The sequence below is a fragment of the Eutrigla gurnardus genome (genome assembly GCF_963514095.1).
Source record: "Eutrigla gurnardus genome assembly, chromosome: 6".
Classification (NCBI taxonomy): Eukaryota; Metazoa; Chordata; class Actinopteri; order Perciformes; family Triglidae; genus Eutrigla; species Eutrigla gurnardus.
Genome location: NC_139920.1, coordinates 28,125,834 through 28,140,879, shown reverse-complemented (window position 1 = coordinate 28,140,879; position 15,046 = coordinate 28,125,834). Strand labels below are relative to the sequence as shown.

At 45.5% G+C, this 15,046-nt stretch overlaps 2 protein-coding genes across 7 annotated transcripts in view; one reads left to right on the top strand and one right to left on the bottom strand.

The window, feature by feature from the left end:
- tle2b (TLE family member 2, transcriptional corepressor b) overlaps nt 1-15,046 on the bottom strand; it is a 149,692-nt gene that overhangs the window by 18,850 nt on the left and 115,796 nt on the right. The window lies entirely within an intron of this gene.
- The window catches only part of tle2a (TLE family member 2, transcriptional corepressor a), a 40,083-nt gene continuing 36,983 nt past the window's right edge, over nt 11,947-15,046 (top strand). For 4 of the 6 annotated variants that reach the window (XM_084010779.1, XM_084010778.1, XM_084010777.1 and 1 more), the window contains exon 1: nt 11,951-12,351. In XM_084010779.1, the coding sequence (XP_083866905.1) occupies nt 12,328-12,351 (24 nt within the window). In that variant the 5' untranslated portion in view covers nt 11,951-12,327. Of the gene's footprint in view, nt 12,352-15,046 lie in introns of all 6 variants that reach the window. The other 2 variants (XM_084010781.1, XM_084010780.1) reach the window with 2 other exon arrangements.

The window sequence follows — 15,046 nt, the reverse complement described above, 5'->3', positions numbered from 1 at the left end:
ATAATTAATTTAATTATTCATTAATTTAGTCTATATTTTATTATCACTTTCAGTGTTAAAAAGCTAGAGATAAAGTATGTGCAGTTATGATGTTGTTCCGCGTGCTCTTGTTTTGGTGGGGACCGATGACATATTTTTTATTATTATTTAAAATTTGGACCATATTAGATGCTTTATTCCATGTAAATCTGTGCCTGGATTAAGAACAGGAAACCATCACTGCAACAGTGAATTATGTAAACATGTTTATATGAGGGAGCATCATCATTTACACCGTTAAAGGGGGTTTGATGCATGGGGTCTCATCATTTTGTAACTCAAGGCCTGATGTAGGACCAACTTCCAAAATTAATAATAAAAAAAATATATATATAAAACTAGCTCTGTGGATGACCAATCACTAGGGGGCGCTGTTAAAAAATGTTGCTACAGAAATGTTCAAAACTGGGGTCAGAGGTCACTATGGGGTGATTTCAGGAGTAAGAGGTGAGAGGTCTTTCAGTGTTTTTCCAGAATTTTGTGTTTCTTTTCCAGATATTAAAAACAATTATAACCATTAAAACAGTATGAAGCTGTAGTTTAGATGCATTAGGATGAGTCGAGGCTGTCTTCTCATTGTTCTTTAAGGATATAAAAAGACACTCACAGGAATGATTTCTACACTTTTTGTTGTCTTGATGCAGGAGATATATTCGGCTATAGCATTCCAATGAAATTCAACTTTCTCGCCTCTATTTCTGTTAATTTTCTTTATCAATTAAACAACCAAACCCACAGTGTGTGACTACCGACGCTACCATGAGGCAGGCGGTTGTCCACTAGATGGATTTGACAGTCCATGTCTTTTGAACAGAATACACTGAAGGAGGGACACGTTAGGCTTCCACGTTGACAGGGGATTTATTCATTCAGGAAATTAAAGTTAGAGTTGTGACGACCAAATCTGTCCCCTAAATCTAAATGGACCAGGAAATGTGTTCCTATTAGACAACATCCAACTTCTTTCAGTTATAATGAACTCACTGAGAGCATTTATTTTGACTATTAATTTAGTTTTTCCAGCCAGCTAACCTGCAGCTGCCTTTAGAACTGATCCATGGATTTATTCAAATTGATGTTGATGATTGCTTCTATAATCACTGATGACAGACCGGAGTGACCCTAAACCTATGATTAAGTTCAGAACATCTCCTCTCCGTTGCAGTGATCGAGTGGTTTATGGCAACTATGATTACACCACTCAGCCGTGGGAGAGTGAGTTTAAGACGGTGGGAGATGAGGATGGGGTGAAGGCAGTGGTGATGACGCTGACATAAGCAGTGATGGGGATACTAACCTTTAACCTTGGCAAGCCGACTGAGGCTGTTGGCTGTTAACCTAGGTGGTAGTCTGTGGAGGCTGGAGGCTGGAGGCTGAAAGGTGGAGGATGGAGGCTGGAGGCTGAAAGGTGGAGGATGAAAGCTGGAGGCTTGAGGTTGGAGGTTGGAAGCTGGAGGCTGGAAGGTGGAGGATGGAAGCTGGAAGGTGGAGCCTTGAGGTTGGAAGCTGGAGGCTGCAAGCTGGAGGCTGGAAGCTGGAAGCTGGAGGCTGGAAGGTGGAGGATGGAGGCTGGAAGGTGGAGGCTTGAGGTTGGAGGTTGGAAGCTGGAGGCTGGAAGCTGGAGGCTGGAAGCTAGAGCTGGAGGATGGAAGGTGGAGGCTTGAGGTTGGAGGTTGGAAGCTGGAGGCTGGAAGCTGGAGGCTAGAAGCTGGAGGCTGGAAGGTGGAGGCTTGAGGCAGGAAGCTGGAAGCTGGAGGCTGGAGGCTGGAGGCTGGAAGCTGGAGGCTGGAGGCTGGAAGCTCGAGGCTGGAAGGTGGAGGATGGAGGCTGGAAGGTGGAGGCTTGAGGTTGGAGGTTGGAAGCTGGAGGCTGGATGCTGGAAGGTGGAGAGTGGAGGCTGGAGGCTGGAAGGTGGAGGCTGGAAGCATGTTTGCCAGTTTGCTTCCCTTGCCCAGCATTACTGAAGCAGACCTCAAGGTGATCTCCGCTGCCTGGTGTGAAGAAGAAGTTTTATTTTAAGTTATCTTGTTAGCACTATCTATCTACACCCTCGGGCAGTGTTGTCATCCAGAACAGCCTCGGCTGCTGATAAAGGGAAAGTGATGACAGAATGAGATATCAGTCACATTCTAATATCTAAGTCATTTTCATTTGTTGAGAGAATCATTCAGCAAACATCACACTAATCTGACACCACGTTGTCATGTGTGTGTGTTGTTGTACTTGTTGTTTTTTCAGAGGAACAGTTGAATCCTTCATTTGCACGTGTTGAGTCAGCTTCTCAGGCCATCAGGCGCTACTAGTGGAACCTGGTGTTCCGGTTTTAAATGCCGTTCTCCCTCATTGTTCAGTGGATGAATGGTAGCGGCCTGATTCTCCCTCCCTTCTGCTGCATCGGGACCTTCAGCGGAGGAGGAGGAGGAGGAGGAGGAGGAGGAGGTTGTTGCAGAAAAGGATATTTTCTTTGATCTGCTCATCCACTTAACATGGGAGCTCTGACAAGATCTAATCGCTATGAAGGTTTTCGGGCTTTACGTGATGTATTATCTAAATCAGATTGTAGTTCGGGATTTGGCTTTTAACGTTCGTATCTGGAGCATCTCGAGTAATACTTCACAGCTGAACTGCTGCTGGCCGGAGCGACGAAGCCGTGCCCTCTCCAAATCGTATTTCATTTTCTGGAGATCAGTCCATGTTGGAACTCAGGAATGCCAAGAAAGAAAGAAAGAAAGAAAGAAAGAAAGAAAGAAAGAAAGAAAGAAAGAAAGAAAGAAAGAAAGAAAGAAAGAAAGAAGCGAGTGAAGAAGAGGTTGGGCAGCAGCAGCGTTTGGCTGTAGCGGCGGTGGTCGTAAACAGTCTGGAGGTATCTGAAGCTCTCTGGCCTCCAGACTCTTGGCCTCCATGTTGTCTTGGACGGCAGCACAGTGCTGTAGGGGCCTCGCTGGATAATGGGACATTTCTTTCAGGCAGCCCTGGGGAGAGAGAGAGCGAGAGAGAGCAGAAGCAGCTTATCTGGCTGCTAGCCATCCTCACCGCGACCACCAGTGACCCCAAAGAGGGATTTATATATTTATACATTTACACACACACACACCATTCCTCTCGCTCCGACTTCACGGCGTTCTCCCTTCGACCCTGCAAGTCATGCACGACTTTATAGATTTATGGTCAAGGGGAGAACGTGTCCCGCTGTGGAAGAGTCGCGACACGGAGAGAGGTAAACAAACCTCGGGCCGGACCGCTAGAGGCCGAGTGTGACAGGGCCTCTGTTCACGTCCTGTTTCTGGGGGAGTGATGTCATCGCGGAGGCGACGGCACCGCGTCGCCGAGGGCCCACGCGGACGAATACAGGCTGCAGTTATTAGAGCACGAGAGCGATGATCAGGAAAGGTGGAGTTTTGTTTCTGTCGTTTGGCGCAAGAAGGTGACTCACTGACACACAGGGACGTAGTGTGAAGGTGCAGAGACCACCCACGCCATGTGTGTCAGACGATTTTACGATGCCGTTATGTTGTGTTTCATAGATTTGGATCGCAGAGTTATACGTATTATCTTACTGGGGGGTCAGAGAGGAGTTACAGGCATAATGTGTGTGTGTGTGTGTGTGTGTGTGTGTGTGTGTGTGTGTGTGTGTGTGTGTATGTGTCTCCAACCATCCAACTCAGCGTTTTTACAGCGTGCGGACGGTGATTCACAAACACCAACATTTTTTTCCTCAGTGACACTTTAACTACATTTTTGTGGAGCCCGAACTGAGCGGTCTTGACTTGTTACTAAATCAGCTGCGTTGGATACACACTCGCTCGCCACCAGTGGGGTGAGAAGGTGTTGTATATCCTCCTGAACTTGCTGTTTAACACTCACTGCTCAGTTTCTCCGAATGTGGTCTAATCTGTGCGATAACACCTTTTTCCCTGCTGATGATAAATCCCTCAGCCGTGCTGGAAATTGCTTTAGGATTCTGAAGTTTCTTCCTTACATGCAAGTTGGACTCGGTACAATATGTATAAACACAGTAGCGCCAGGAGCAGAATCTGACTCTGGAGCTGTGGATGTAGAGCTGCAGCAGAGAGAGAAGGACCACAAGGGGAAGTGGGAGGCTTGGGTCTGCTCGACAGCCAGCTGGGCTCCCCTGGAAAATACAAGATGCTTTCCTGTGCCAGAAGTCTGCAGAGCAAGAGGGAATAGTGAATGAAAGCAGGGAAAATGTTAGCGTGTGAGCGCCGCCCGCCAAGAAGGAGAAGGAGAAGGTGGTTCATATTCTTTAAAATTCAACAAAGAGGGGAAAGGAGCGTGAAAGAAAACTGGAGCAGGAACAGGAAGGGAAAAAAACCTCAGTAATAAGAAGGTAAAGTGGTTGAAGGAAGACAAACAGGCTTTACTTTAAAGGCTTTCTGATTACATTATGAAGAGTCAATAAAGACATCAACTATTGAAGGTTTTACTTTCTTGGATTGACATGAGGTAAACATTATAGCTTCAGATGACCTCTACTTGACCTTATAAGACAACACTTAGGAAGTTAGACACACACAATGCCTTGTTTTGATAGAAACTTTGCTGGCTAATATGTTACATGCAGCGCAGATGAATAAATAGATAATAAACTAAAGAGGAGGTTTTACCCTGAATGGTTGCAGCAGCTAACAGCAGAGGCAGGAAGTAACAAAGTACAAATACTTCTTATTATTGTGACGTGAGACTCAGTTAGGCTTGTAGAAATGTCCTTCATAGGATGCTTTTTACTTTTAAATTTATATTTTAAGCACATTTCACAGCCTTTCTCACTTTTACTTGAGGAACGATGTTGAATCAGTACTTTTACCACAGTAATTATTCTACTTGATTATAGAATGTACTCTGTCTAACAGTAATTCATTGTGGTGGTTGTAAAGAAGTCCGACTTTACTATTATTATTAGCATTATCATTCACAGCTGCAGGAGCATCTACCTCCCAATATGAATGAACGTATGAACATGAACATAAACTCATAGTTTTATAAAAGTTACAGCCGTTTTGCTGATGAATTCAAATGCAATGAACTTTGGGAAACAAAGACAATTATTAATTATTAATCTGATTGATGATAAATCAAGTAATCATGCAAGTTTAAAAGACTTTGTTGTATAGCAGACCTCCCAAATCACTTTTTAAAATAATATTTATTTTACAAGTTTACAAAAGGCAGCTTTGATAGGCAACGATCAAATTAAATCAAAGCCGTTATTACCTCATAAAAACGTGTGTGAGTATGTGAAAATATTATGGTCTGAGTGGGTGGTATTAAATAATGACTTCTAAACTCAGGGTGGCCTTTATAGCTCCGTCCACAGACACCATGTGAGCGAAGAGAAGCCACGATGACTTAATTCTATTTTCACTGCCATAATGACTGAATTGTGATTATTTGAGGAAAATCCCTCCCCGTCGCCCGGCAGCTTGTTGTTTGTGAAAGTGGCTGTGAGGAAGTCGGATTTGATTGCTTGTGCGTGAGAATAAGTCTCTGAGGAAATTAATGTAATGCACCTGTGTGCTGACACACACACACACACACAAGCACACACACACACGCACACACACACACACACACACACACGCACACACACACACACACACGCACACACACACACACGCACACACACACACACACACACACACACACACACACGCACACACACACACACACACACACACACACACGCACACACACACACACGCACACACACACACGCACACACACACACACACACACACACACACACACACACACGCACACACGCACACACACACACACACACACGCACACACACAGGATGATTCCTGCTGCTTGAATACTCATTGATTTCCTGACGGCTCAGCATTTACAGTGTAATGGCGACACCGTGTGGTAAAGCGTTGTAATTGCAGCCTGCTGCCGGATATTGGATGTCATTCCACAGTTAGGCATGTAGCCTCGACCTCGCTGCTCTAAACCAACAGCAGAAAGTCTCACCATCTTCTCAAGACGCGGGAAAATGGTAAATATCTAAATAATCTGCAGGCACAACAAGAGTTGTTTGTTTGTCAGTAGCTTGATGTTTGTGACCAACTGGACTTGTTTGAATCATCGAGGTAATTAGCAGGTTCATTAACTTAAATACCCTATAATAAAGAATACACATATACAGCGTTCACAGGTGTGTTAGCATGCTGTGTTAGTTCTTCATTAAATAACAGTATTGTGACAAACGATATAGTTCCTACACATCCTGACTTTAATGTTTGATCCGGATGCAATACCACTGTTAAACGGCAGGTGGCAGTATAATCCAGTGTTCTAGTTATGTGTGCAGGTAAAAGCTTTTTTGAGGACCCATTTAATGTCAGCTGTTTACTGTCTATCCATCAGCAATGATGTTTATGTATTTATTTATATCCTGCACAAAACAGTACATCTGTCTGTGTTTTTTTATTTTTATATCCTTGAATATGCACTGAATCTACTAGCTAATCAACCTCATTCTGATTCTGATTATTAACCAATCACAACTCACAGATGCGGCTAATCTGTGCTGCATATTAATCTCTAGTTTAATTTGAACAAATTGGTTATTCTTTTGCAAAACGCAGAAAACGTCACATTCTTTTGTTTGTTTTTGTGGCAGATTTTAGATCGCTGTGTATTTATATTTATCTGATATCGTAATAATCAAGCTTTTATTGATATTTTGTCTTTTTGCCTGCACAATGAATTCATGTAGTCCCCTTCCCATTTTAACACACAAATTAACACCTGCCCTGCTCTCTCCAGCTTGCCGGCACTCATGTAAAGTGGAAACCTGTGGCAGCGACTGCATATTATATATTATTTTTTATTTTTTTTGCGGGGGGAGCATCACTCTGCTGTGCGAGATGAGTGACAGCGCATGCAGAGTGCTGTCAGTAGCATTTGCAAGTCAATGTTCAGACTTAACCTCTTCACTCTCCCTTCAGTGTGGATCGACTGGCTGAATTCAAAATCAGCCTCTGAAAAAAGGGAGGAAGATGCTCTTTTTTCTCTCTTTCTGAATGTGAGAGAATGAACCGTTGAGCCGACTTTGTCCGGGAATTCCACCGACACACATGAAGTTATCTTTATACGACAACATATCTTTTGCTTCCTCATTACTCCGTGACCGCGCGGTGCGTTTTTATATCTCATGGCCAAACTGTGGGAGCCGATGCATTCAGATATTTAGAAAGGCAAAAGGAGATCTTATTCCGCTCGGCTGCGGAGAGACACAAATCGACCCATTGTTCTGTTTCATAAAGGGGGAAAAAAATGCCAGTGAAGAGAAGAGGCGTGCATTCCATCTTCCCGAGGTTACAATGGGTTATGATGAAAAAAAAAAAAGGTGTCCTGTCTACCAAAAGAAAGAGCTATTAAGCAAATGCCACAAAAAGGAGATGGTCGGGTATTGATCTCTTCAGGGGAGGAGACTTATGAGGGGCAACGCAACGGCATGGTGCTTGAATTCTTGAGTTCCCTCATACACATGCCTGTGGGCATAAATGTGTCAGCGTCTGTTGTGTGTGTGTGTGCGTACATGTGCGTGTGTGTGTGTGTGTGTGCATGTGAGCATAGCTGCTACTGATGTGGGTCATTACCCCTTCTTTCCCCCAGGGGCCATGCAGCAGGAGAGGACAGAAGGGGAGGGGGTGGAGGGGGGATGGGAAAAATGGAGGTGGGTGGAGGGAGGGGATGAGATTGTGTGTGTGTGTGTGTGTGTGTGTGTGTGTCCCAGTGGAGTAGAGACCAATAAATCACATGGCCGTCTCTGCACTGACACCCAGCTTGTCTGATGAGGGACAGGAAGGGGGTGGAGGTAAAGTGAGGGGTGAGGAAAAGTGGAGGGGGGAGGGGAGGGGGAGGAGGGGTACCACCATGACAACATTGTGGCCTTGTCTTCCTGTCACTCAAGCCCACGCTGGGCAGCAGCCATTCTTGACCCCGTCCCAGAGGCACAGGAGAAATTAAAGGGAGGCGGCGGGGAGGTTGGGGATCCCAGAGAAGCCGAAGTTTATGACCCGAACCAAAGCTCTGTCTAATGTTGGGTTGAAGGAAAAGGAGATAATAATAAATAAATAAAACTCTCTATCGAGCATCCAACAGTGAGAGATTGTTGATTTGTATTCCAGGGGCTTGTTTTTTTTTTTCTTGTTGAAGAAAATAGATTTTGACTGCTTAAAGATCAGTTAGTGATTTTTCTTTCTTTTCCAAAAGTTTTCTTGAAAAGAGGATTGAACTTAGAAAACATTAGAATGGGATGAATAAAAAACAAATGCTGTCCCGGTCCTCCAATAAGCAGTCCTGCAGCAATGCATTGTGGTCTAACTGTCCTGCTATCGGAGAAAACGTTTTCCCCACTGCGTCTACGTCGGTCTCCCACTGCTCTTAAAGTCCCAGTCGGCAAGTCCGGCGGATGGAGGGCACTCTGTCAGATTCTGAATGTTTCCAACTCTCAGGCTCCTCCCCCACGACCACCGAGCTCCTCCCCCTCGACTTCGTGCCCTTTGAAATCCCTTAGATCACGCCACCTTTGAAACGCGGGTCCGATGTTGACTCTGGTTTTATCACGGGCACCGTCGCCATCTTTCTTTTTTTCCTTCTTTTCCACCGGTGTTTTCTTTTCCTTGGTTGTTTTGGACCTCCTCGTTTCGGTTTTTAACGAGGAATTGGAAGCTTGTTGCTACTTCCTTCCGCCTCCCCCCTGTGATAGTGGAACGACCCGAGGGGGGGAGGGGCTCTGCATGTGCACGAACACAGCCCTGCGTGCTGATTGGACAGGATGATCCGGGCGTTGTCGGATCTTTGCAAAACAAACAACAGGCTCTACGTGCACGTAGAGGCACGCTTTTTTATCTAAAACCAGATGATTTATGTTGTTCAATCGGAGCGTAGTGTCGGCTTCAGTGAATATGATCAAAAACATGTTGCCGACTGGGACTTTAATGTTGCAAAATGATAGGTCTGGAAATGTGACTTTGCTCCTTGAACCTGCAATTTACCGATGATGTGATATTTATATGTTATGAATGAAAGCTTTGTATAAGTAGCTCTATTGAAATACTGAAGTGGGCTTTTTCATTACAACATTCAGCTACATCGGCCATAGGCTGTGGATTGCTTTTCAGAGAGTGTCTCCACCTGAAAGTTCATAGATTTCAGAATACAAGCCTGCAACTCCCAGCGTCCGCGGCAAGCAGCGAAGCTTATTGATCCGAGCAAAACATTGTAATAACCGTTCTCATCGTGCTGCCGCCCAATGAACAAAAGGAAAGACACGACGGTCCGTCTTCCCTCTCCAGCAGACCATGTCCGACGTTATTGGTGCATCATTCGGCGCTAATATCGTGGTTTGACACTGCCGTCAGCGACCGCAGGGGGAATTAATTTGTATTTGTCAGTGAAGTCAACTTGTTTCCATCACCTCATTTGCTAAAAAAAAAAAAGAAGAAGAAAAAAACACACTCCCTCCTGGTGCTGCTTGGTGAGAATTTGCCCACACAAGCTCCTCACTGTTGTCTAAGTTGTGGTAATAAAGGGATCCCGCCACTCCCTCCATTCCACTGTTTTTGCTCTTTCAAACAGGTGTGTTGTAGGTGAGCGCGTTGGCGTCCACGGGCTCGACGGACTCGTCCGTTTACAACCTCACACCCCCCCCCCCCCCCCCCCCCCCGGGCTCAAACCAAAAGCTCCTGTAGCATTACGCCCATTGTGCTCTGTCCCATTGTGGGGCCACTTTGATGTCCCGTTGCTCCGAGCCTCATTGGAGGAGAGAAGGGCACTGTGGACTTGGTGTATTTAATCACTGGAGCTCAGCCAACACACACACACACACACACACACACACACACACACACACACACACACACACACCCCGAGCACACTCCTTCATCTGACCTGCCAATAGCAATAATATGTGTCCTTCACTTATCATTTTCTATCATCTATATTATAATGCCTCCCCCCCCCCAGCACAAGGTAACGCAGCCTCATACATCCTGTGCACCCCCTCCCCCCAACCCCCCACCCTGCTACACACACACACACACACACACACCAACATGAAACATCTCCCCATGCAGCAGCAGACTGCAAAGCACTGCATTCCTCATGACTTTTTTTTTTTTCTTCTTCTAATAAATGTGATCCCAGAATCCGGGAGGGAGACCAGCGCCGTGCATTAAAATTCATGGGAAAAAATGGCAATAAAATATTTCTTTTTCTCTCTTTCACTCCCCCTCTTTCTCTCCTTCTCTCCCCCCTTTGCTCCCCTCACCCTTCTCTCTTTTTCATTCCCTCACTTGTCTGCTCAACACACAGGCCTACATGCACAATGCGCACGCACACACACACACACACACACACACACACATTTTTTTCTTCCATCACCCGTGTGCACTCTCTCCCTCTCGTTCAATCTCTAACCCTCCTACTGGCTCGTCTTTCTCAGCACCCCCCCTGCTGTCCTTCATCCTTTATTCTCTTCCTCCTCCTTCCCTCCCTCCCTCCCTCCCGCCCTCCCCCTCTGCGTTTCCTCTCTCTGTCTCTTTCTCACACACACACACAAACACACACACACACACACACACACACCCATCTATATTTTCCAACTCCACCTCTGGCAGGTTGTGATTTCCACTGTCAGAAATTGCTTTTTCAATATCTCTCTCTCTAATTATGAGCCCCGCCAAAGGGGTCATGCCACCAGAATACCAATTTTTTCCACCATTTCTCCCTTCTTCTCCAGTATAATTCTCCTTTTCCCAGGTAACAAACATAAGCATATTCAACATTACGCCCATGCAAGCATTGCAGCATTATCACCGTTGTGATTTGAGTTCCGTTGCCTCTGATTTAGATGCATTTTGGTCTTTTTTTTCCCTGTTTGGTCAGCTCCCCGTGGTCATGATTAATTTTTGACATCTAGGATGATGCAGAAGTTCGAGCAAAGTCTATTTATTTCCACATCAACAAGGACGAATTAGGAGGGGGGGGTGTAAGATTTTTCAATGCATTGATGGTTTGTGGGGAATAAAAAAAAAAAAAAGAAAACCACTGAATCTTGATCCAGCCACCACACAAGTCCTCGTTCTGAATGGCTCCTCGTCCCGAGGAAAGGGTTAACCTCGCAGAGGTTGTAGCCCGTTTGATTGACGTGCGGAGCAGCGTGTTACCCCGACCGTCCAATCAGCAAACGGTCAGCACGCCCCACGTGGGTGTCCTCGACGCTCATTGGCTCCTTTTACCAGTGTTTACCGTGCCGAGGACGAGCCCCACGTGGAGATTTCATTCAATCACTGAACAATTCCTCTGAACCTCTTATTTCTAAAGAAAACGCTGCACTTTTGATGAAATTAAAATGTGATAATTGTGCGGATGTTTCTGTTTAATTACAATATTAAGAGAACAAAAAAAAACTGCATTTTTTTCTTCCCTTCAAATATCATCAGGCTATTTGAAGAACAGCATTGTGTGAATGCTCGGTGCTCTGATTTGTCCAGTATTTATAACTTTAAATTGGATATATAACACAAAAAAACACTGTGAGGAAAATCACCAAAAACCGTGGCGATGTTATTAATTTTGATAAAACAAACTGTGGGTTGGAAAGCAGTGTGTTTGGGTCTCCTCCCCCCTCCTTAAAGAAAGCTGCTCATATGTTATGTCCCATTGAGGATCAGGGAAGGGGGGAGCGGGAGGAGTGAGGGAGTGTTGTGTGAAAAGAGTGCAGGCCAACGAGCGAGACAAAAGAGGCTGCGGCTGCATTGAAAGTGCCGGTGGTGTGTCCGTCTCCGAAGCCACAAGCAAACCACATTCCCCCCCTCCCTCCACCTCCACCACCACCACCACCACCACCCCACCTCTCCTCTTGGCCTTAATGCTACGGACGGAAGACACATCGGAGAGGGAGACCGATTGCGATATCGTAATTGCTGGAAGCGCGAAGTTGAGGACTTGAAAGGAAGCTCCGCTCGGACCGGGTGTTTGTGCTCTCCTCTCCCCCGTCTCGCTACACGTCGAGTGCGGTGCGGTGTGCGGTTGGGAGCCGTAACCCAGAACAAAGGGAGTCTTGGAAGCGAGGAATGAGCGAGCCGAGACTAGCTCTGCCACTACCTTTGAAAGCGGGCCAGATGCCTCTCTGAGACCGACTACAAGTACAGCGGCTGCACGTATTTCTCGACGAAGCTTTCCGCCCCGAAAGGGAGAAAGAAGGAGGACAAAAAAACACACCGAACACGGAGACACAAGTCGGCGGCTACAATGTTTCCTCAAAACCGACCACCGGTAAGTAGGCTACGCTACTATGTAACCGTCCGCGTTTAACGGGGCTATTATGTGTTAATATGTGGAATTAAACGCAACGTGTGTGTTCCATAAAGAGGGGCTTGTTTTAAAACGCCTCGATAAGAAAGTGGAAGCCCATTTTCTTCCAGTCTTTGTCATCCTTACAGTGTATTTCCGGGGACTTCTTTGTGGGGGGGATTTGTAGGCGGCTGTATCCAAAACGTTATGTATTTATTTGTATGTATATATTAAGTTCGTCTGGTGAAGGTCAGGCTGTCAGGAGAGGTTTAGTCCAACTTTGCCGAGTGTCCTTTTTGTGTGAATCCCACGTCCTTGATGGCCACAACCTCCACCTCCAGTTCAGAAACATGGAGCCTCCTTCTATTCCCATACTATTGTGGAGTTGACCCAGATGATGAAGTGTGTGTTTGTTTGTCCCTTCCTCACGGGCTGTGAGGAGGGGGTGGAGGGTGAGGTGGTGGGGGGTGGAGGGTGAGTCAGCCTGGCTTGTTGACACCTTCACTCAATGCTCTGCCCTTGTTTGGGGGGGTTATTATAAAAAAAATCTGCTTTTTATTTCTTTTTAATAACACCACGAGTGATTCACCCATTTGATGGACTGAAAACTAGAAGCTTCTCCCATTTTTTTTCCCTCGTGAAGATGATTTTTGCCAAAAATAAGTCTTCTAAGGGCTGGTAATGTGGCTGTAAAAAAAAAGAGGAATAAATTGGCATGCTGTCTGTGTGTTTGAGATAGATCTCCGTGAGGTTGGGAGTGAAATTCATGCTGCATGGCTTTAATTTGTTTTAGTCGAGTTAGGTGGAGAGCTTTTGAGCAGACTGAAATACATAAACACTGGTCCTCGAGCTGTGTGAAGTATCAATTAAGACCTGCTCATTTGCCTAACCCTCATCTGCATTCCTCAGCCATGCCACCCTGCACCCCACCCCATGACGGTGTTTTGACATTCATGTCCCGGCCATTCAAACCAGATTAAGTATAACTTTGTGTGTGAACGCCACTTTAATTAATTCTCCTCGCGGATTAATCCGTGCAGGTAAAGACCCCCGAAACGCCCCATTGTTTTGACCTCCGTAGCTCCTATGCGCTCCCATGCGCTTGCATGTGGCTTAAATGGCCCCGAGCATCGAAACTTTATATTATTTCAGCCTGCACTTCCTCTTGAGCGATGAAGGGAACTTGTGAGCCCCCCCCCCTTTATCCAAACACACACACAAACATCACACGCACACACCAGCAGCTGTGTATGTAGTATAGCTGGCTTGCAGGAAGGCAGGGCAGGAGGCAGACTGTGGGTCTGTGGTTTGCACTGTAAACCCAATCCCTCTCATCTAGCCTCTCCTCGCTGTGTTCCTGTGAGAGCTCCAGACCACATCTTAATGTATGGGCAGGCGTCCCACGGCGAGAGGAGCCCAATGTTTAGGGCCAGCGGGCCCCGCTGCGTTTTCAGCCCTCGACAGCGCCGTGCGAGACGCCCGTCCTCAGAAAGTCTCCGACCATAAGTAGCTCTTGTTTGCACCTCGGAGCGAAGGGCCACTCAACCCCGGCAAACTGTTTAATCTCTCTGAAATGCTCGGCTGGCGGTAACCTGTCATCACTGGATACTGGTCTGCTGTGAAGGATGTGACCCACATATTACATAAACATGTGACTCACGTCAACATATTTAGCGCTATTCTTTTCAAATCGAATGATGCTTTTAAATATTGGGCTATATTTGTTTCATTTCCACGTCTTGAACAAGAGACTTTGTCGCTGTTTTTACATGTTTGTAGCTTTCAGGCGCATTGAAAGATGAAGGATGTAATCCCAGCTGTAGTTCAGATGTAAAATACTAAATAAAAGCCCTCCTTGTTGATTTATGAAGCTTTTATATAAAGGTGGTTGCTAAGAAGCGGCTAAATGAGACTACAAAAATCCCCCGTCGACCGTGGCGTAGTTCGTTTATGCATTCAGGATTTAAAAAATCCTAAACAATTATGTAAATGTGTGAGCTTTATAAACAAAACATATGTATTAACTTGTTTGCCACGGAGTATATTTGCTGCAATAATCCAAAATCCAATGGAGTGATGCTAAGTTCTGGTCTTAAAAGAAGACGTCATCCCTGCAGGCCTCGACACTGTAGACCCATAGACCGTACATGGACAAAAAGGAGAACGTAAAATACCACAGCAGAGTATCACATGTATTTGAGATCAAATTGCCAATTTCTTTTCTTGGCCTGTAATGATACTGAGTAACTAAGGAGTAACTAAGGAGTAAAAATGAATACATTTAGAAGGACAAAATGGTGGCGTTGGCAGGTTTCACTCTAACTCACTAAAATGTGTCCGTGTCCATCTGTTTGCTTTGGAGAGGAAGTCATTTTTAAAGATCTTTCACGTTGCCAAAGGTAATAGTGAATTATCAAAGACATCCAAACCTCTCGAAGGTCACAATGATCGGCCCTGATATTACCCATAGCCCTCTAATGACCATCAGAGGTTCGTTAGGAGGCGACAATTGTGGGTGAAGTATCGTCGAATCTATTTGTAGCTTAGCCAGAAATACACGCATTATAGTGTTTCATAATCTATTAGGGCAAAGGTGATCAGACAGGTTTCTGACACGTCATCGTCTCTCATATTATCTAAACCACTAATTTGTTTGCTACCGAAACCATTGTAAACA